The sequence below is a fragment of the Telopea speciosissima genome, chromosome 11, assembly GCF_018873765.1.
Source record: "Telopea speciosissima isolate NSW1024214 ecotype Mountain lineage chromosome 11, Tspe_v1, whole genome shotgun sequence".
Lineage (NCBI taxonomy): Eukaryota > Viridiplantae > Streptophyta > Magnoliopsida > Proteales > Proteaceae > Telopea > Telopea speciosissima.
Window position 1 is genome coordinate 1578090 of NC_057926.1, and position 21197 is coordinate 1599286.

The 21197-nt window shown below is 38.7% G+C and overlaps 1 protein-coding gene across 3 annotated transcripts; it reads right to left on the reverse strand.

Moving 5' to 3' along the window:
- Nucleotides 1-353: 353 nt before the first annotated feature.
- Nucleotides 354-19559, reverse strand: LOC122646488 (E3 ubiquitin-protein ligase RLIM). 3 transcript variants are annotated; one of them, XM_043840052.1, is made up of 7 exons: nucleotides 19367-19559; nucleotides 18807-19012; nucleotides 17202-18287; nucleotides 16470-16664; nucleotides 16178-16332; nucleotides 11730-11840; nucleotides 354-575 (listed from the first exon to the last, which is right to left on the reverse strand). In XM_043840052.1, the coding sequence occupies exons 2-7, from the start codon at nucleotides 18966-18968 to the stop codon at nucleotides 509-511; spliced, it is 1776 nt and encodes a 591-aa protein (XP_043695987.1). In that variant the 5' UTR covers nucleotides 18969-19012; nucleotides 19367-19559; the 3' UTR covers nucleotides 354-508. The 3 variants fall into 3 exon arrangements, with proteins under 3 accessions (XP_043695987.1, XP_043695988.1, XP_043695986.1); XM_043840053.1 differs by lacking the exon at nucleotides 19367-19559 and having other exon boundaries at nucleotides 16178-16311; nucleotides 18807-19201; XM_043840051.1 differs by lacking the exon at nucleotides 19367-19559 and having other exon boundaries at nucleotides 18807-19197.
- Between the last annotated feature and the right edge of the window lie 1638 nt (nucleotides 19560-21197).

Consider the following 21197-nt stretch of genomic DNA (forward strand, 5'->3'; position numbering starts at 1 on the left):
TTACAACATGGATAAATGCATCTTAAATTTTCAATTAAAATTTGGCTTCCCACTAAGATTCAATGTTATATGTAAAATCTTGATTCTCAAAGAATGAACTATATTCTATTGAGTACACATCCTTTGATTAAATCTCACTCTCGAAGCATGAACTTGAGCTGGCTATTTCCAGGGGAAATCTCACTCAGCCAACTAGGAGAACATTCACATTGGAGACCAGGATTATATGACATATCTGAAAAAGCTAAGGCTTTTTTACATTTAACATGTTTCAAAAACAAACAGATTTCCCTAGTCCAAAAGAAAAGCAATTCTCTTTTTTTCTTTTTTTCTTTTTTTGGTAAAGGCAAATCTCTCTCTCCACTGGGAATTTCTTAGCTCCTTAGGTGTGATGAGGGACCATATCAAGGAGTGATAGTTTTGGTCCAGTTTTCACTTTGGGCTGGTTCTATTCTCCAACCCCATAACTTGAGACGCCTTGGGTAAAAATTAGGCACATGCCATCACTTCAATTATCCACAGGCAAAGGCTGTGAATCAGATCTGCAGACATCACCGCGACAAAGTGGACATACCCTGCAGTCATAGACAACCAAATTTTCATACTTAAAGAGCTCCGATTCAAGATCAAGGTTCAGAAAGGAACTAAAATTGCTACAATGCCAGAACTAGTAGTTAAGATAATGCATTGTTGAGTAACTACACCTGCACTAGGAGTAAGAAGAGGAAACACTTGTGACTGTATACCAAACAACATGGGTACGACCCAATATGTTTAGCTCAAAAATAACTAACAAAAACCTGAAAACTCCTGGTCATGAAAATTTGTTCTGTCACAAAAAAAATGATATGGTCAGACTATTTCCCTATCTTTCTTCTAAAATCCCAAGTTCTTCAAACAGATATCAACTGAAAATAGAGAACACATTGGGTAGGACCCAACATGCTTGCCAATACCTGCTGTCACCCAACTACCAAGAAAAAGATGTTAATTAGAAAGGAAAAAGTGTAGTAACACGTTTATTGTATAGGATTGTGCAACATTCGTGTTTGGAACCAACCCTTTATTGGGGGGACTATCACAGCCGTTCATCGAAAACAAAGTAAATGAAGTAGACAGAGGCTGTGACACGTCAGACTCAGCCAGCCCCAATACTAAATGTTTCAGTTGCCAGTAGGGAAATGTCGCGAAATTCTGCCCTATACGACAAAAGCTGAATGCAGTGGTTACTAACAACTATTAAGGAGGATGAAGAAGCAGAGGTGACCAAGCCATACCCATTTGATGATAATGTTGATTATGGCTATGAGGATGGCGAGGACACTCAAGGTGTCAACCTTATATGTCTTGACTCCACCACTGAAACTGAGGAAGAAAGCGATACTAACGAGGGCAAGGAGCTTCTCTCTACTACCATGGTCGATGTGAAAGTTGACACAAACGTACCGGAGGATTCTATGTAAACGCCCTTTACAGCTGAAATTGATTTTGAGGTGCCCATCGACTTCGTGATTCCACCCAAGTTCTTTGAGGAGAAAGGACCGCGTCTTGAGGACTTCATCCCTAGCTACCATGAGCTACCAGGGTATGTCTTGTGGTAAAAATTGGACATTCACCATATCAGTTGATTCCTCGACTTACCAAAACTCGAGAACTAGTTTCTTCAAGTTGGGAAGAGTTGATTTAGAATTTCAGCAAGAAGAGAAAATGGGTTTGATTTAGTTTTTTGGGTCCAACTGAACCCATCATTCAGGTTTGTTTAAGTTAGGCTTAATTTGACCGCCATGAGCTTAGTAATTTTGAGTTCTTTATTGTAATGAGCCAATTTTATAAGCCCCAATATTAGGGATTTAAGTCCTATGGGATTAAACAGTTAGTTTCTATTTCTATGTTAGCTACTTGGTGGATAATCAATAGCTTCTAAGAGTTACAATTTTTTGTTCTCTTTCTATATAGTAGTAGATAGTAGATTTCTTTTCTAGAAAAATTACTAATTTTTTCATTTGTTTGTTAGTAAAATCTCTCCTACACACAAAGAGTTACTAAATATGTATTCATGCTTCAAAAATTTATAAATACAAGTACGGGGAACCATGCCCCATAATTTAGGCATAAACATCGTGTTTCCTCATGAGATGCAGCTACTGTGATGATTCAACAGCAAACCCAAGGTGGTGAAGCCTCTGATAAGCCAAGGTCATGAAATTAGGTCATATCCCCTTGCTTCCCTTCCACTTATTCTAAGTTTCAAGCTATACAAGGAGTCAAGGAGTATGTGGCTGTGTGGGTGACTACCAAGGTATTCTGAAACTCTAATTTCATGGGTTGGATTCTACCATTATTACTTCCATTCCTATTGACTTAGTTCAGTAATTACACACTCCATCTTCTGCTACCTCTATTTCTCAGTTCCAGTCCCTGCAACAGTAGTTTCAGTCAACTCGTGATCTCATACTTCCATCAAGGATTCTAACCAATCCAGCCGCTGGTTCAAGCCAAATTTTGATATGTTGTTCCTCCTTATTGGGACTAAACTTGTCCAAAATTGCAGGTTCATCGAGACAGGGAACTTGGGAGTCATCCTTGTTTTCTGTTTTGCTTTAGTTTCTATTTCCACCAAGTCATTGCTCACCATCTAACCGTTGGTTTCCTATGAAATTTTAGCCCCAAGTACAGCAGATATAGGCCAGACTTTTACTACTCTTTCAGTTTCATCGTTTGGCTGGATATTTAGTTATTGATCTTCTTTATTTCTGCCCTACTGTTCTCTAACTCTGAGTCACTTCAATTTTGTCCGATGAGTTAGGTGCCCAAATCTGTCCTAACAGGTTAGTGGAACTGATCAGGTTATCCTAATGACTTACACCAACAGCAACAATTAAGTGATATGGAGATTGATGACTGCAGGCAATGGAAGTTGTGCAAGTCCCATGGCACCAGGAACTGATCAAGATAAAGCTTCCCTCTAAAATGATTAAGATTCCTTTAACATATTCATTATTAAATGAGAGTCAAATCAGGAGCAGATCAAGATTGTTTTCCCCAGGTGGAGTTTAGCACACACATCAAAAGGAACATTATTATCCTAATTCCTAAAAATGATCAAAATGTCCTCGAAAAACTTGGAGAGAATTCGCTGAATTCAAATCTCAACGTTGGTAAGGGAAACAAGGTGAAATTGCAGGACGATGCTTGATGTTTTGGGGAGAAGCATGAACCAATACTCTCTTAACTGTTCAGAATTGTCACTGGAAGGAGGAATGCGAAATATATCTCTGAAGTGGTCACTGGTTCTGTCTTGTGGGCACCCAGTCTTCTAGACAATCTAAATGATTGGCAAACTCCAAAATTAGCTGATTTTCTATCCAGTCTTAGCAGGGTCAAGAACAATCTCAAGAAGAAGATTGGCAAGTTAGACCATTCCAGAGGTAGGAAATTCAGTCAAACTTTTTCTCCGAATAACTAACAAAGTTTTAATAGAAGATAATAGAAAATAAGCTGAACATACAGACACTATTACCACTACTAAATGTCCCAAGGACTACAATTTATGCAAAAAATCCTTTCTCTTGTCAAGTACTATATCCTGGCCCCTTAAATATCTCAGCGAAGACTACATAAAAATAAAAGGAGCCAATCAGAGTGCAGGTCTTTATTTGGACAGTCATTGAAAAGAAAATTCTGACAGTTCAACCATCTCATTCATATGTAACAAAGATGCAAAGACAATATATCATTTTCTTTTTGCCACTGTTCCTCCTACCCAAGAAAAATCTGGTTGAACTTCTCTCTGAAATCTGAATTATATTGGATCTTGTCCCTTTATCTGGCTAACCTTATTTCTTTGTGATTTGCTGATCTCTTTAGAAGGAGAAACAACTAAATTTCTGAGTTAAAGTGATGCAGTTCATGGAGGTTACTTTTTCCATGAACAGTGGTGTGGACCCCATGGACTGCTTGTGTGGGAGAAGTTTAAGAGTTTCAAGATCTTAGGACATCTTTGATTTATCTAGTTTTTATTTCCATATTTCCTCGTAATAGCTAAGAAGATATTATCGGAGTTTCTATTTTCAGTTTTCTTTTTTAGATTTGTAATAGCATCCTAGGAGTTTCTAATTTCATTCTTTCCATTCTATGTATTAGCAATAGTGGAGTCTTGGTTTCTAATTTGTAATGTTTCCAGAAGATAGATCTTAGAGTAGGCTAGCAGATTGTATTTCTAAGGCTCTTGTTGGTATCATTTTTCATTTTCATTTTGGCCTATTTTAAAAAAATCATTACTAAAAACCATTTTGATCAAAAATGAAAAACTGTTTGGTAACTACTAAACATAATAGATTGTAGAATGAAAAATAAGTTTGGTAACTACCTATGTGTAAATAATTTTTATTACATTTTTGAACAAATGGGTGAAGAAGTTCTCTCATCACCTATCTTTTTTCCCAAATCAACTCTAAACAGTAAAAATGAAGAGAGTTCTGGAGAATAAAACCTAACATGGAGGGAAAAACATGAGACGCTTTTTTTTTCTTCTTCTTGATGATTGTTAGATGATGTGGGTGTGAGGGTCTATGGTTACACGTTATAAGGGTTTATAAGGGTGTTATGCTTTTAGTTTTGTTTCCTTTTCCTTATATGTTTTCGTTTCCTTCTTTGTTTCCGATTCTGAGGTTTGCTTTCCTACTTGTTCTAGGAAACTAACCTCTCATCTATGTAACTCTTTTATTATATAAACAGGTTGTGAGAGGCTGGATAATTAAGTTCCAGTTTTCCTCTCTTTTCTCTTCTTCATTCTCGATCTCTCTTCCTCCCTGCTGCTCGATTCTCTCTTCAGTTTGGCTAAATGGTATCAGAGCTTCTCTTTTGAGAAGATTTGGTATCCTGCGATTCAGGTTGAAGGATATTACAGGCTTCACGTGTTGGGTGCAGCACCCTATGCTGCTTGTGTGTGATTAAACCCTAGTTTGATACAAACGTAAGGACAAGTAGGGTGTCTCTCCTTCACGCATGGAGTTTGACCTGCAATTTTAGTTTCTCTGCTTCTGCGATTCTGGTTTTTTGATCTACAATTATGGTTCGCATGGAATCTGATCTGCAATTCTGGTTTCTCTGCTTCTGTGATTCTGGTTTTTGATGTACAATTATGATTTCTCTGCATCTGCGATTCTAATTTTTGAAGATCAGAGAATTATTGTGTGTTTGCCAGATTGATTTCAACTCAATCTGCTCCTTCAAGTTCTCGGTTTGTGTGTTTACTGCTCCTCCAGGCTCTCGGTTGGTGTGTTGCCTTCTGCTTCAATATTGAATCAGACTTCTTGGTTTTCTCGCTCTATTCTCCTTCAAGGTATTCTCTGTTATTCATCTTCTACAGTCTTAGTACTTCTAGTGTTGACATGGCTAAGGACAACTTTCATATTCAAATTACTACCATTAAACTTAATGGTGCTGGAAATTATCTCTTATGGGCACAAGCTGTCCGTGTGTATATCAATGCCCGTGGCCAGTTAAAGTATCTTCTGAATGATCCTCCTGACATTGGTGATTCTAAGGATCCTACAACTATCAGGGAGTTTGAAGATCGGATGCGAGAAAATGACACAGTACTTACTTGGTCATGGAATAGCATGGAACCCTCTACCAATGTTATGTTTCAACCCACTGCTAAGGGGGTCTGGGATGCTTTGAAGCGACGTTTTTCATCTGAACAGAATTTAACTCGAGTCTATGAGTTGTATTCCACGTTATTCACTCTTCAACAAGATGACAAATCTCTTAGCGAGTATTTAATACCTTACAAGGTATCCGTGATGAAATTTGTGTGCATCAACCGTCGACTCTTGATCTTGATCTCCTTCAGCAACGCGAGGAGGATTTCTATGTGTCCAAGTTTATAGCAGGTTTAAACTCTACTTATCAATCTGCTCGTGGACAGCTCCTTATTGGGGAAGCAATCCCTTCTCCTGATGAGGCTTATTCCAGACTTCAAAGGATCATTACTCCATCACGATCTGACCCACCTCCTAAACGCACGTCTGCCCTCTTCACTACTAGCTGTGGACGTGGTTCTAATCGGAGTCGTGGTGGTCCAAGCAATCGTGAACGTGGTGGTGGAGGTCATGGACAGCAAGGTGACAGACCACCACCAAAGTGTACGTTTTGTGGACGCCTCTTATCATACTGTTGACCAATGTTGGAACAAACATGGCAAACCTGACTTTGCCAATACTGCACATTCTGAGGGATCTTCTGAAAAGGCCATATCGAATGAGCCATTAACTGCATCCACTTCAGTATCTGCTCCTGTTTCTTGAGATGAGTATCTTCAATTACTAAAGCGTCTACAACAACTTGAACCACCTTCTCACACTAGTGCTCCATCTTCTGCAGTAGCCCATACAGGTACATCTACTCTTCTTTCTACTACATCTGCTCCTTGTATTATCGATTCTGGAGCCTCTACTCATATGACAGGTAAATCCTACCTAATTGATAACTCCCACAAGAGCACCCATCCAACTAAAGTTATTCTTGCAGATGGCTCCTCTACGGATGTGACCTCTTTGGGACCGTTCATTTTTCTTCTTTTCCTTCTTTACAGTCCGTCTTACATGTTCCACATTTTCCTTTAAGTCTTATGTCTGTTAGTGCCCTCACCAAGTCTTTAAATTGTTATGTTACTTTCTTCCCTTCTTATTGTGTTTTTCAGAATCTCCAGACAAAGCAGACGATTGGTGGAGGGCGTGAGAAGGATGGTCTCAACTATTTTGAAGAATCTTCATCTCCAGTTGTTGCTGCTACGTCATCTATTGTTTCTCCCTTGTTATGGCATTACCGATTAGGACATGTCTCTATTTCTAAACTTCACAAAATCGCTCCCAGCTGTAAATCTCTATCTCACATTGAGTGTGATGCGAGTGAATTGGGCAACCATCATCGGACTTCTTTTCCTCTTCGGACTGTCAATCATACTTCCTCCTTTTTTTCGTTAGTTCACTCTGATATCTGGGCCTTTTCGTATTACGAGCCAATGTGGTTTTTCTTACTTTGTTACATCTGTGAACGATTTTTCTCATCTTACTTGGTTATATTCGTTAAAGGACAGGTCAGAATTTCTATCTGTATTCAAACAATTTTATTCTGAAATACAAACTCAATATGGTACTTCTATTAAAAATTTTAGATCCGATAATGCTTTAGAATATGTTCAAAGTGAACTTTCTTCTTTCTGCGTTGATCGTAGGATGATTCATCAGACTAGTTGTTCCTATACCCCGCAACAAAATTGGGTTGCCGAACGCAAAAACTGTCATCTCCTCGATATAGCTCGTTCATTTATGATCCATGTGCATGTTCCTAAATATCTGTGGGGTGATGCTATTCTTACAGCTTGCTGTTTAATTAACCGTATGCCCTCTGATATTTTGGATGGTGTTTCCCCCTTTTCCATTTTATTTCTTGATGATCATTTATTTCATATATCTCCTCATACTTTTGGTTGTGTTTGTTTTGTCCATAACCTTCGCCCAGGATTGGACAAATTATCTCCTCGTGCTACTAAGTGTGTGTTTTTGGGGTAACCTCGCACACAAAAGGGTTACCGGTGTTTTGATTCGGTAGCCTATCAGTATTTTGTTAGTGCCGACATTACCTTTTTTGAAACAACCCCTTACTTTGGTCCTTCTGCTAGTCCTGTCGACACCGATATTTTCCGTGTACCTTTACCTATTCCTATTTATCCTTTCCCTTTGCAGGTCTATCAGCGACGCCAGGTGAATGATTCTCCAGTTGTACCGGGACCATCTTTGCTACCGCCCCCCACCTCGACTGTTGCGCCTGCTAATCCTCCTCTTCCGTCCTCTGACCGGTCCATTGCTCTCCGCAAAGCTATCCGCTCCTGTACTCGGTCTGCTTCTGTCCTATATCCTATTTCTCAATTTGTTACTGTTTCCCATCTTCCTCTTGCTATCCGCCAGTATGCCTTGTCTATTGCTTCTCCTGATATTCCTACCAGGTATCAAAACGCTTTACTTCACCCCAGGTGGAAACAGGCCATAGATACTGAGATGGATGCTTTAGTGGATCGCAAGACTTGGTCTCTCTTGATTTGCCCTTTGGCAAGGAGGTTGTTCGGTGTCGTTGGGTCTACACTATTAAGTATCTATCTGATGGTTCGATTGAGAGGCTTAAGGCCCACTTAGTTGCTAAGGGTTTTACTCAGACCTATGGGGTCAATTATTTTGAGACATTCTCCCGTGGCACGTCTCACTTCTGTTCGTGTGGTTATTTCCTTGGCCACTAATCTGGATTGGCCGTTGTTTCAACTTGACATCAAAAATGCTTTTCTATATGGGAACTTGGATGAGGAAGTCTACATGGAGCAACCTCCAAGTTATGTTGCTCAGGGGGAGGCTTCCACTAAGGCATGTAGTCTTCACAAGGCTATTTATGGGTTGAAGCAATCACCTCGAGCCTGGTTCGACAAATTTAGCAAAGTGGTTGGTGACTTTAGGTTTGTAGTTTGTATAATGTTTTTCAAATCATTCTGTTTTTGTTCGTCATCGTCAGGAGAAGATTGTGGTCTTGGTTGTTTATGTTGATGACATTATTGTCGCTGGAAATGATTCCCAAGGCATTAGTGATGTTAAAGCTTACCTTCACTGCCACTTTCAGATGAAAGACTTAGGGGAACTCAGATATTTCTTGGGTATTGAAGTTGTTCGTTCTTCCAAGGGGCTTATTTATCAAAAAAAGGGCATACTTGCATTACTGGATATTCAGATGCTAATTGGGCAGGCTCTGCTAGTGATCATTATTCGATGACTGGTTATTGCACGTTTGTTGAGGGTAACCTTGTTTCTTGACGTAGTAAAAAACAAACTACAATTGCCAGATCTAGTGTTGAGGCAGAATATCGAGCTATGGCTCATACAACTTCTGAACTTAGAATTGGGAGTTGTCGTGTCATCACCAATGGAGATGTATTGTGATGATCAAGCCACCATTTACATTGCCTGTAATCCAGTGTTTCATGAACGAACCAAGCATGTTGAGGTTGATTGTCACTTCGTTCGGACTGTTGTGTTACAAAAGCTGATCTCTACTCTGTTTGTTTCGTCGGCTAATCAACTTGGCGATCTCTTTACCAAAGCTCTGTTTCGGCCGGCCTTTGTTCGTGGTTGTACCAAGCTGGGCATGGGCAATATATATGCTCCAGCTTGAGGGGGGGTGTTAGATGCCATGGGTGTGAGGGTCTATGGTTCTCCATAGACCCTACACGTTATAAGGGTGTTATTCTTTTAGTTTTGTTTCCTTTTCCTTCTATGTTTTCGTTTCCTTCTCTTTTTTTTTAATTCTGAGGTTTGCTTTCCTACTTGTTCTAGGAAACTAACCTCTCACCTATGTAACTCTTTTATTATATAAACAGGTTGTGAGAGGCTGAATAATTAAGTTCCAGTTTTCCTCTCTTTTCTCTTCTTCATTCTCGATCTCTCTTCCTCTCTGCTCCTCGATTCTCTCTTCAGTTTGGCTACAGTGATCAAATAGTCGAACTCAAACAAGGATAGATTAACTTTGATACTTACTTTCAGTTTCAGAATAGACTTAGGACAGATCTGAATTTTAGAAAGTTGAATGAAATTGGGTTAATAACTTTGCTACCAAGAGCTGCGTATCTTTCACTCCTCTGAAATCCCTCTCTCATCTCATCTCTTCTCTTATTTTCTCCCTACCTTGCTGCTGCTATGTTCATACCCAGCCCCCACTCTTTTCTAATGTGATTTACAGCCCCAATCACTGGCATTGATCTCTACTGATAGAGATTTTAAGGAGTCAATCCTGTGATAGAAACGACTCACTCAACACAGATTCGAGTCGAGATTTATCACCACTGGAAGTTCTAACCAGAACTTCAAATCTGGTTCTGTCATTGTGCTAGATCTGAGTTGCAGTAAATATCCTTTGAGCTTCGACCTCGGTTTGAAGTGGTGCTCATAGTTGTCAAGGTATCGCCTAGATGACGCCTTGGCGTCTAGGCGGCTTGCTCTCACCTTGACTTCTGGTGTGGCCTAGGCGACGCCTTCTTGGAGTCGCCTTGATTTTTAACCCCCAAAATCGCCTTGGTTCGCCTGGGCACCTTAACAACTATGGTGGTGCTTGGTAGGAATCGATAGGTCCTGGTGTTACGAAAGAGCACCCGAAATTTCAGGCTGAACCATGCGTGAAAGAGGGAGTTTGATCGACTGAAGCATGTTGGTCTTCCACTGGATTTAGTGATTCCTGGTTCACGAAAAGAAGAAAAGGTGGAGGAGGGACTTGACTTTCTATTTTAACGCCAAATGTCTATTTTACCCCTCATATTTGGGTCTTATGAGCACGTGCTCATTAAAGAGTGACAAAAATGAAGGAAAAATAGATTTTGGCCATAATCCATAATAGACTCTAGAGATATCGTTTTGGGGGTGTTTTCATTTATTTTAAATAAAAACAAGTTTCAAAAGTGATACCAAACACATGAAAAAATGAAAAATTGTCAGAAAATGAAAATGAATAATGATACCAAAGAGGCCCTAAAGTTTCCAATCTTGTAATAGATGCTCTGTTATTTAATAAATAGAATGGCTAGAGAAAGGGAACAATTTGAGTAAAAAGAAAGCTATGCTTTTTGCTGAGTGAGTGTGAGTCAATGGCTCCATGAGAGAGCTCTGGTGAGAGGCCCTTCCCTATCCCTTCTTCTTCCCTTCGTCCTCTTTCCTTTCAATCGATTTCTTCATCTTCTATTTTATTGGTCTGTGGACAACCAATTGCTGAATAGCATTTGAAGTCCTGGAAATATTGCTGGAACTGCTGTTCAGACCTTTGAAGATCAGGTAATCGAGTTCCAGTTGAGAAAAAAACCTGAGAACAAAAATTCTATCTTTGTGGCCCCATAGTACAGGAGATTTTTGCAGAGAACTTCGAGGACTTGTAGCTCCAGATCAAGCCATTATCTCAAGTCCATCTTTTGGTTGTGTAATGTGTAATAACTTTCATAGGGCCACGCTTCACTTGCAATCTGAGGCTGATCCATTGGCTAAGTTGGTCTAAACCAGTGAGCTTCTAATTCGGACTTCAGTTTCTAATTCGAGAAATCCTTTATAACTCAACATCTAGCCATTAAAATAGGCTAAGATTTTGAAGACTTAACCCTACTTAAGAGTCTTACTTTCGACTGGAGTATAATCCCCATCCACAGTGTTGGTTTCAAATTCAGATAATTAGCAGTTTCTGGTTATTTGTTTCTTACATTCTGCAATACACCAGAACTTGTGTGGGCTGTTTCTCATGGTTGAGTCTCATTCCTAGTCACTGTTATAGATTGTTGGGAACCTTAAGGATTGGGATACACTACTGTTATTTGCTGTCAGGTGTTGTGTTTTCTTATTCTGGACATTGGTGAAACACTAAACTGTTGAAGTATTGGGGCTATATTCATAGTTGTATAGTAGCAAATTAGCTTTACATCATAAACAATCCTCTAAAAATGAGGATGTACAAATATCCCTACCCAAGAGTGTTCCAGGCCTCTTCCGCTAGACTACTAAAGGAATTTCACACAGGGGAACACATCATACAGGCTAGTAACCTGAGTGGTTTTTTTTTTTAGTGCTTTCTCTCATTCAATCTTCTTTAAGAGTATTACATTTCCTAGAAGAGGGAAAAAAATTCTACATACAATAATCCACAAGGCATACCTGTGAATCTCCTTAAGCCACTTATCTATACATGTGCTGTGAAATTCATGGTGACATGGCAAAATCCGCATGCAATCTCCCTCCTCATACTCCACAAGGCATATATAACATCTGTGAATCAAATGAGGTACATAAAAAGATATAAATAAGAAAAACATATATAAAGACTACACATACTTTATTTATCCAATAGAAAAAGAAAAGGCTAAATCCTACTAATTTTTTTTTTGTCTTCTTGGTGGGAGGGATGGAAATCAACAAACAATCTATCGAGAGAATAGATAAATCAAGAGAGAAATTTTTGGCATAAAAGAGCAACAGCCAACAAGAGGCTGAAAAGTATGAACAGACATACCGCACAACAAACAAAAAAAAAGGTAAAAAATGTTCTTGACCAAATCTTCTCTTTTGACAATCATGAATATTAAAAGACTTAGGTTGTTTGATGTACTTAGAGGTGAACCAGAATAAGCACATCATTCTCTTATGTGGACTTTTCATAATTGTCAATTGCACAAGTTTATCATCGGTGATGGTAAGCAAAAGGCAATAAAATTCTTTGATGACAAAAGGTAAACACACATCAGAAGAGAATGAACCAAGATGTTCACATCACAAAGGTACCCTACCTAGGGACTAGGGGGAGCAGGGATATCCATATTACCTAACTAGGTGTCCAGGCTCACTTTGCTCGAACGGCGCCTTGGTCGCCTAGGCGGCAAGGTTCGAAAACTCGGGTCTCAGTGGGATCTCGGTCCCTTGGAAAACCAAGATGAGTCAAGATCTCGTCGAGATTGTGCATTTTTTCTTTTCGACTCGGACCCCCAACTCGGTGGGTTTTACACATATTTTGGGTCTGAAACTTGGTATTCAGTTTATTTCAGGCCATTTAAACACAATGGCATGCCCAGATTTCCCAAAAAAAAAGTCCAAATATGAGTTTCACTTTTGACCATAGGTTGGTAGGCGACGAGTCGTACTAAAACACCCTACTCTACACATAATTTAGTAATACATAGCAATCAAAACATTCAATTTAGTACATAGCAATCAAAACATTCAAATAAAGAGTACATTACATCAATCTTCTCTGAATTTGTTAAATAAAATGTGATCGAGTAATGAATTCTTCCCCATATTGATCCACATAGAATTCCCATGTCATACTATAAAATGTCTTCCCATTGCAACACTACAACAATTCTATGACATGGGAATTCTATGTGGATCAATATGGGGAAGATTTCATTACTCAATCACATTTTATATAACAAATTCAAAGAAGATTGATATAATGTACTCTTTATTTGAATGTTTTGATTGCTATGTACTAAATTGAAGGCTTTGTTGCTATGTATTACTAAATTAAGTGTAGAGTAGGGTGTTTTAGTATGACTCATCGCCTACGAACCTAAGGTCCAAAGTAAAAACCCATATTTGGACTTGTTTTTTGGCAAATCCGGGCATGCATTTGTGTTTAAATGGCCTGAAATAGGCTGAATACCAAGTTTCAGACCCAAAATACATGTAAAACCCACCGAGTTGGGGGTCCGAGTCTAAAAAAAAAAATGCACAATCTCGACGACGATGACTCGTCTCGGTTTTCCAAGGGACCGAGACCCGAGTTTTCAAACCTTGCTTGTATGTGGTGGACCCCTCAACTCCTGGGCCAGCTCCTCCCCTAGAGTCTGTGTTTGCCCTACTCCTCACCCATGCCCGCCGAAAATCTCTAGCTGAGACAAACCATAATTTCGGCGAAATTTTGACTGAAATATGTACATTTTTATGTTTCACCTCCTATTTCGTTTCAGTAGTGTCGAAACTACCAAAATTAGCGAAATTCCACAGAGATTTAGTACTATGGCTACACGTGGGGGGGAGATCGAAGTTATCATCCGATATTTGAAGATTATTATTATTATCAATTCGTGTCATCTGCTTCTCATCATCAACAACATTTCTTACGAAGGTGATTGTACATTTATACTTGTGGTTTTCAGCAACAAGATTCTTTTATGTGGTTCCAAGCAACCTTATATTGTGACTTGTGGTTCGCAGCTACCTTATGTTGTTATCAGTGGTTCGCAATAACCTATGTTGCACTTTTACCAATGGTTCGCAGCAACCTATGCTGCAATTTCATCTATCTTCATTATGAAGATTACTTCTTGCCTTCCTTGAGAAGGGCTTATTATGTTGTTGTTGATGCTATATATTTAGGATTACAGTCGGTATTCGCGGCCACTTATTTAGTTCGTTGCTGTAAGGATTTATTTGACACGAAGATTTTTCTGTATTATTGTTGTTGATGTTTGGTGTGCTTGAGTTGGCATTGCTAACAAAAAGAAGTTCTATTTGTGACCACTGGCGTCTACGATTGTTAAGTCTGTCCAAGACTGGTTCTATTGTATATATATACAACAAAACACACACACAAACACACACTCCAGCTTGAGGGGGAGTGTTAAGATAAGTGTTAAAGGTTACTTACAATAGGGGGTGTCCCTATCGTGTTTTATGTTTAGTTGTAGAGTTGTGTTTAAATTGTATTGGTTATTTCCTAAGTCTAGTTATTTACTTTCCTCTTGTAATTAGACATATACTCTTTGTAGGTCTCCTACTAAGAGTCAATTACCTTTTGTCATATATATTGATGACTGACCACGATAGGGAGCCTACTGAATCCTATCGTGGTCCATTAGAAATAGGTTCTGGTTGTTGAGGTTTGTCACACAAATCAACCAGGCCGTGACCCTGGGAATCTAACCACAAACCATTCAACCAATTGCAATCCTTCAAAATAACACTCAATTAATCAAAGCTCACTCATTACATGGCTGATCAGTGGGCATATTTATTAATTAAAAACTTGCTAAGGTTCAATTTTTAAAAAAGACAATATCCTATAAATTTCCTAAATTTCCTAGTCTTGAGAACAGAGGAACCTAAAAAAACAAACTTTCTAAAGCTTCTAGAGTTTCTAACCAGATTCAATATTTCTTTTACAAAATAGAAAATCAACATAGACTAAAATCCAGCCTTAATTCCTAAATAGAAAGAAAAAATAACACCTAAATCACATGTAGAACCCAAATCCCTCATATTTGGGAACATAAAGTTGGCCCATTTACAATATAAACCCATTGTTTAAAAGCCCAACAACCAATAACCCAATGGACGCTCTAATTAAGCATATTTTGTCCCAATCAAGTTGGGCTGCCTCTTTTGCCTGCACAACCAACTCAGTGTAAAAAACAAAAAATTCAGCCCTTAGTTACAAAACAGTTAGTTTTGGAATGTGGGAAACAGGGTAGAAATGAGCCGAATTACTTATGTAGGAGGTATGAAGCAACCTTTCTTTACATGGTCAGTTAATAATAGAAGATAATGGCATTTATTCTACACGTTTAAAATTCAAACATAAATATCAAAAATTGAGAATGATAAAATGAAATATAGGCAGTGGAAATTCAATCAAATCAAAGTTTATCTGAAGATGATCACATTTGTGAAGAGGTTGTAGGGCATACTAGAAGTATAAAATTGGGGGCAGCAGCAACTAACAAAAGAAAAATCACAATTCTGACATCTGGTAGCCAATACAAGATATCTTGGGAGAGACTTGTTGAAACTTTGCATGAGTGAGAGAGATGTACAGAGGAACTGGAGGTACATATCAAAGAGACAAGAACATAACAGCCTTCATAGGTTCAAACATTGCTGGCCCATTTGGAATAAATCAGAAGTGAAGAACTAGATTGAAGGTCAGTATATTGCCATACTGAATTGCTGTTAAATAGCAAGGAAGCAGTTGTTCCTTTTTTATGGTTTTTTTTTTTTTTTTGGGTGGGGGGGGGGGGGGGAAGGTAAGATTAAACCGTGCTTCAATTGGGAATACTGCTTTTTAACCATTAAATCACATGTTCGGGTTAAATTTACAAAACAAAAAGAAGGAAAAAAATGGACTAATGAATAACAGGATGGATTTGAAGTTTTTTATATTACAAAGAAACTTGGTATAGATGGCTTAGAGTTAAGACCAAGTGTTCCATCAAAACTTGTCAGAAATAATGGATATTCAAAATAAATCAAAATTAGGACCCCCATCAATAGCAAGATATGAAGAATCAAAAGCTCTGAAACATTTCGGAAGAACTTGAATGGTGATAATGATTACTTGAAATATAATGTAGGCAATGAGCTCAACCAAGGGAACTTTTACATTATTAATCAGTACAGATACTGCTCAACTTGGTATTTCAAGAAAATAAACTATGAAATCCATGAGTTAGACAGAATATTTTAGTTAAAAAATGAAAACACAGGGAAAGCAAATAATTCGCTTCAAGTAGATAAAATACCCTTGTTGGGTTAATAAAAAATATAAGCTAGTAAAATCAAATGCTTTTCATTAAACTGAAAATGAAAGAAAAAAAAATAATGCTTACTGTGCAGCCTCTTCGTTGTGCTGTTTTTGCGATTTCATGTATATCTTCACAGGTATGGATTCCACCACTTCCTTTGGTGCAGGAACAGATCCGATGGAAGACACAGAAGATCGGGAGGACAAAACCACTGATTGCTGGTGAATTTCATCCAGAACCTAATTAAAATAGGTACAGAAAATCAACTAATTTTCATAAAGGCCTGAGAAATTTTGTCAAAAGATAGCCCAAGAAGGAAAGAAGGGAAGGAAGTAATCATCCAAGACATGAGAGGGTTCAAAAATAATAGCATTACCTCAAATAAAGCTTCTGCTAGCATAACAATTCTTGATATGCTTGCTCTAGCACTGGAGTCATCATCAGGATTAGCAGCCCGATTGCTCATTCTACATGAACAATGTCCTGTTCGATGTTGTCCAGACAGAATACACGACCTCTCATGTCCAGATAAGTTCTCAAAGCGGCTTCCCAATCGCTGAAGTGCGCGAACCTGCATGGTGGCAGAATAGAATTCAGTCTTTTACATCTCTCAGATAGCATGTAAAGGCATGATGAAAAGAAACTGGAGTATATCCAAGTTAAAACCTAAGGATTTCCTGACAAGTAACGACACAACAAAGGGGCACAAGTAGCACACAAGAAGGGTGTAGGTTAGACAACTAGAGTGGCATGGTAAATTTTCAAGGCTGATAATAACCTGATCAGGTGATCTTATGCATCCAGTCTGTTCAATTCTTACAAAACACTTGGTCTTGTTTTACTGTTTGTAAGAGAAAATGCCATAGATCCCGCAATCAGGATCCACAACCATCAGTCAACTTTGACTTAACAGATGTCCTTGTTGGGACTGTCAAACAGTATGGACCAGTCCCTGCAGAAGCCCTTTATGGACTTTGAACATCATCACTAGCCGACAGGTAAATCATGTTTGATAAATGCAAAACCAGCACAAGCCCTGTATAGACTGTGCACACCATCACTAGACAACAGCTATATCGTGTTTGCTAAATGCACAAAGTTCAAAAACCTGTGATCTTATTCTTCTTCTCCTCTCAAGAAAATCTGTTCTATGGTCCAGATTATCGTGATACCGAGCTTCTCTTGGTCTCGAGTTGTCCACCTCACGATCTTGGCTTCTGAGCCTAGAGCTTGACATACTGGATTGAAGACTAGTGGATGAAGTCGATGTTGTTTCAACATTTCCGTCAGTTGATATTGTTCTGGTTGCACCACCCCACACCTGTCTTCCACTTCCCTGACTAGAATCTGTCCCTACCCTCTCTTCTTGCAGACGGCCAAACAATCCATCAGATAATGAGGATCTCCGCAGAACCCTATCACGAAGTCTTCCAACACTTAAAGTTCGGCTAAACCGGACACTTCTTTCAACAGGTTCTCGAGCCCCAATCCTCCTTTCAGGAGGTCTAGTTTCAATATTCTCAAAGTCAGTACGGTTCCTAGGAGACACCAAATTCACTTCAGTCTGAATTCCCGTATTGTCATTATTTCTGATCACATCTTGAGTAGGAACAACTTCATCATCCTGCAAATGAACCGAACGACCGGAAGCTGAAGAGTCTAATCTTAATACACCAGAATTATCTTCATAGTGTGGTGTGGGAGATCTATTAATGCTGCATGCAGTAAGCAAGTCACTCCCTTGTCGAGTTTCATTTCTGTTAACTGAACTATTGCTGGGACCAGTATTTATGTGAAACCCTTCTTCAGTGTTTGACATTGTTAGACTTGTGGAGAAAAGAGGATAGGACCTTGATGACCCCAAGCTAGCCGCTCTGCTCAGTCTAAAGCTTAAATTACCAGGAAAGAAATTAAAGCGGGAACGGAAGCAACTTGAAGAATTCAAGGATCGACTTGAAGCAACTCGGCTTGAGCTGCTACCGGCTCTAGAAACAGTATCAGTGACAATCTCTTGACCCCATTCATCAAGCTCACTATCAGAAGAGATGCAAGGGACTCCGTTAGGTGGCTGTTGTTGTTGAGCTTTAAACTTTCTATAGAACTCATGATCCACTGGATTAGACTCCATTGTGGTTTGGTCTGTACATGCTTCCTTAATCAACCTCCCATTTTCTTTGTTCCGGTGATGCGAACCCTGAACCATGAGTTGATATAAATTAAGTCCATTGAAAACTTCAGCCCTTAAAATAAATAATTGATAATAAACAAAGGAAACTAAAAATCACAAATCACAGATGCTAATGCAACATTCTAAGAGAACAAAAAACCAACCAAAAAGAAAAAGAACTTCAAATTAAGATTAAATAAATAGTCCTAATGTTTAAGCCCAAACTCATTATTGGATTAGTCATTGAGATATACTTATAAATCACTTCAAGTTCTACCTTGATCCGTATCCCTACATCTTATGCAATTCAAATCTTAAAAATCCATTTTTTCTGCTAACAAAAAAATTCAATAACGGACATAAAATTGCCATAAAATGCAAAATACTGCCCCGCTTAGAATTCCAAACTTCTTGTACATTTTTATCAACCTCTCAACAAAACAGTTCCAGATAGAATCATACTAATCAAAGAGGAACTTCAGTAAACCATAACAAAATATACAGAAACGAGATCCAAAATATTTCATAAAAGAATAAAAAGCTCACCTGTTCGTCATTGTCGCTATCATAAGGTCCAAACGACCTGCCGAGACACGAAGCCTGGAAAACCCTAGCTCCCTTTGACCTCGTCCTCCGAAGCACCGAAGCCTCCGGAGGCACCGCCAACGACGACGACGATGACGAATCTTTGCTACTGCTGGACCCCATAACCACCACACCGAATCTTCACATCTTACTCAAAAAATGCTGCTCTGGTACCACCAAAAAAAAAAATCCAATTCTCATCACTGAAAAGCTATTCAAAAAAAATACATATGTATAAAATTAAATGAAAACGATGTCCAGCTTATTAGATCCTCTGCAAGAGAACAAAAAACAGGCATCGCTTGCAAAGAGAAGAACCAGGCTGGAATTAAAGAAAACTAGAGTAATTAATGAAATGCACAAGTAGTGGAACTCGATCCAGATTTACAGAAGCTTTTTATTTTAAGATTGAAAAATATTAGGAAAAAAATAATAATACTATGAAAGTACCGGAGATACATGGGATTTTTTAAATAAAAAAAAAGGATTAGTTTGAAACTTTGAATTCGAATTTGTTTTACCTTTTTTCTTTCTTTCTTTCCTCTTGAGGTTGGAGATCGGTGAATAATGCCATTTGGGTATGGATTGCATTGTATTGTAGGGAAGAGCCGAAGAGGACAAAGTTGAGTTGCAGAGAAGAGAGAGAGAGAGAGCGAGAGACGCTCCGAAATCCGGATTTCACTTTCTCTTTCTACTTTTTAAAATTTCAATGTTAGGAAAGAGAGAGAGAAAGATATTGGAAGGTGAGACTTGGGAGTGAGACTCCCGGTGGTCCCCAGAAGCTTTTGTTGGTGTGGGGGACCACTCCAACTTTGACCAGACGGTGGATGATTCTAAGGAACGCTGTCTTCCACGTGCGTACCATAGGACCATTAAAATTGTCCACATGGTGGGTCCCACTCCGGTAATAACATTTTTCATTTTGGATCATATTTGATTGGGTTAGGTTTAGCCATTTGATCTACGGCTACACAAAATTGCGGAGCGTGGGATCCCACAATTTTGATATTAAAATTTTCGGATAGATTATGCTAACAGTCCCTCTAGGGCATGCACATGCCAAAGAGAATGTGCATGAAAGTATCATGGGGGACGGGATTTTCATTTTTTCATGGGGGTAAGGTGGTCATTTGTCATCCCTATGAGTTTAGGTACAAGGGCTACAGAGATGGTTGACTTTTTTTTTCCTTTTTTTTTTTTTTGGGCAAGAGATCTCTATTTTGTCGCATAATCTCTACACAAGCGTCTTGGTCAATGGGTGAGCACGCTTGAGTATCTACCCAGGGGGCAAAGACATCATCTCATGGTACCCTGTCAAAGGGCATAGAAAACACTACCAAGTAGAGATCTTTTTTCCTCTTTTTTTTTTGTATTTTTGTATTACTTTTATGTGTTTTTATGTGCCAGTGTATAAGTACAAGAGCCATGCAACCATGTTGCATTCTTTCCCCAAAATCATTTTTTAATCATTGTAGCGATTGATGAGAAATTATTTAGGTCAAAGTGTTAAATTTGATGGTTCAACTTAAAATGATGGGTTTCTCCAGCTCCCCTGCCATAGTTTTATTTGTTCAAATGGTTGCTCAAAAAAAAAGTCATACAGAATCCAAGTCTTGAAATATTTATCTTTCTAAAAAAATATCTTCAAATATTTTTCGTAGTGTAAGGGATTACCATGTAGTTGGTATCAACGAAATCTTCTATATCAAGTCAAGTCAATGGGAACATAGGAGGAGGAGGTGTTGCACGATTCTATACAAGGGAGCCTACTATTACGAAAAAGAACAAAAGATTGAGAAGATGCATGATATCAGTATCAACACTGTCGTCAGTGTTGCCATCATGTTTCCTATTTTTATTGGCAAAATATTTCATGAGAAGCAATTTTCTGTCCAAGAGTGTGGCCTACGATAACACTCCCATGTGTCTATATCTCACCTCCTCAAAACAATGGGGTAGAGGTGTTTTTTCATATGGGGAGGAGAAAGATAGACTCATGGATGTGCTAGCGTAGGCCACACTCCCTGACCAAGTTCTTTTTCCCATATTTTATACTCTTTATAAAATAAACAATTATTTACTCTACACACCTATTTCTACCAAATAGAAGGGTGCATGTGATGTGGCAAGGACCTTAGAGTTTACTTGTCCATGACATTTCAGTTGCATCTAGTTTGCCACATAATACGAATATGTGTGCCGAGTAGATAGAATTAGCTATTGGGCAAAGAGTAGAGATCCCTTGTCCTTTTTTGCTATATTGGGGAATTTTCATTCAATTCACACACAAATAGTCTTTTGGCCATGTAGAACCATCTAGTTGGCGGCCTAAACAATGTGCAGATTTAATTT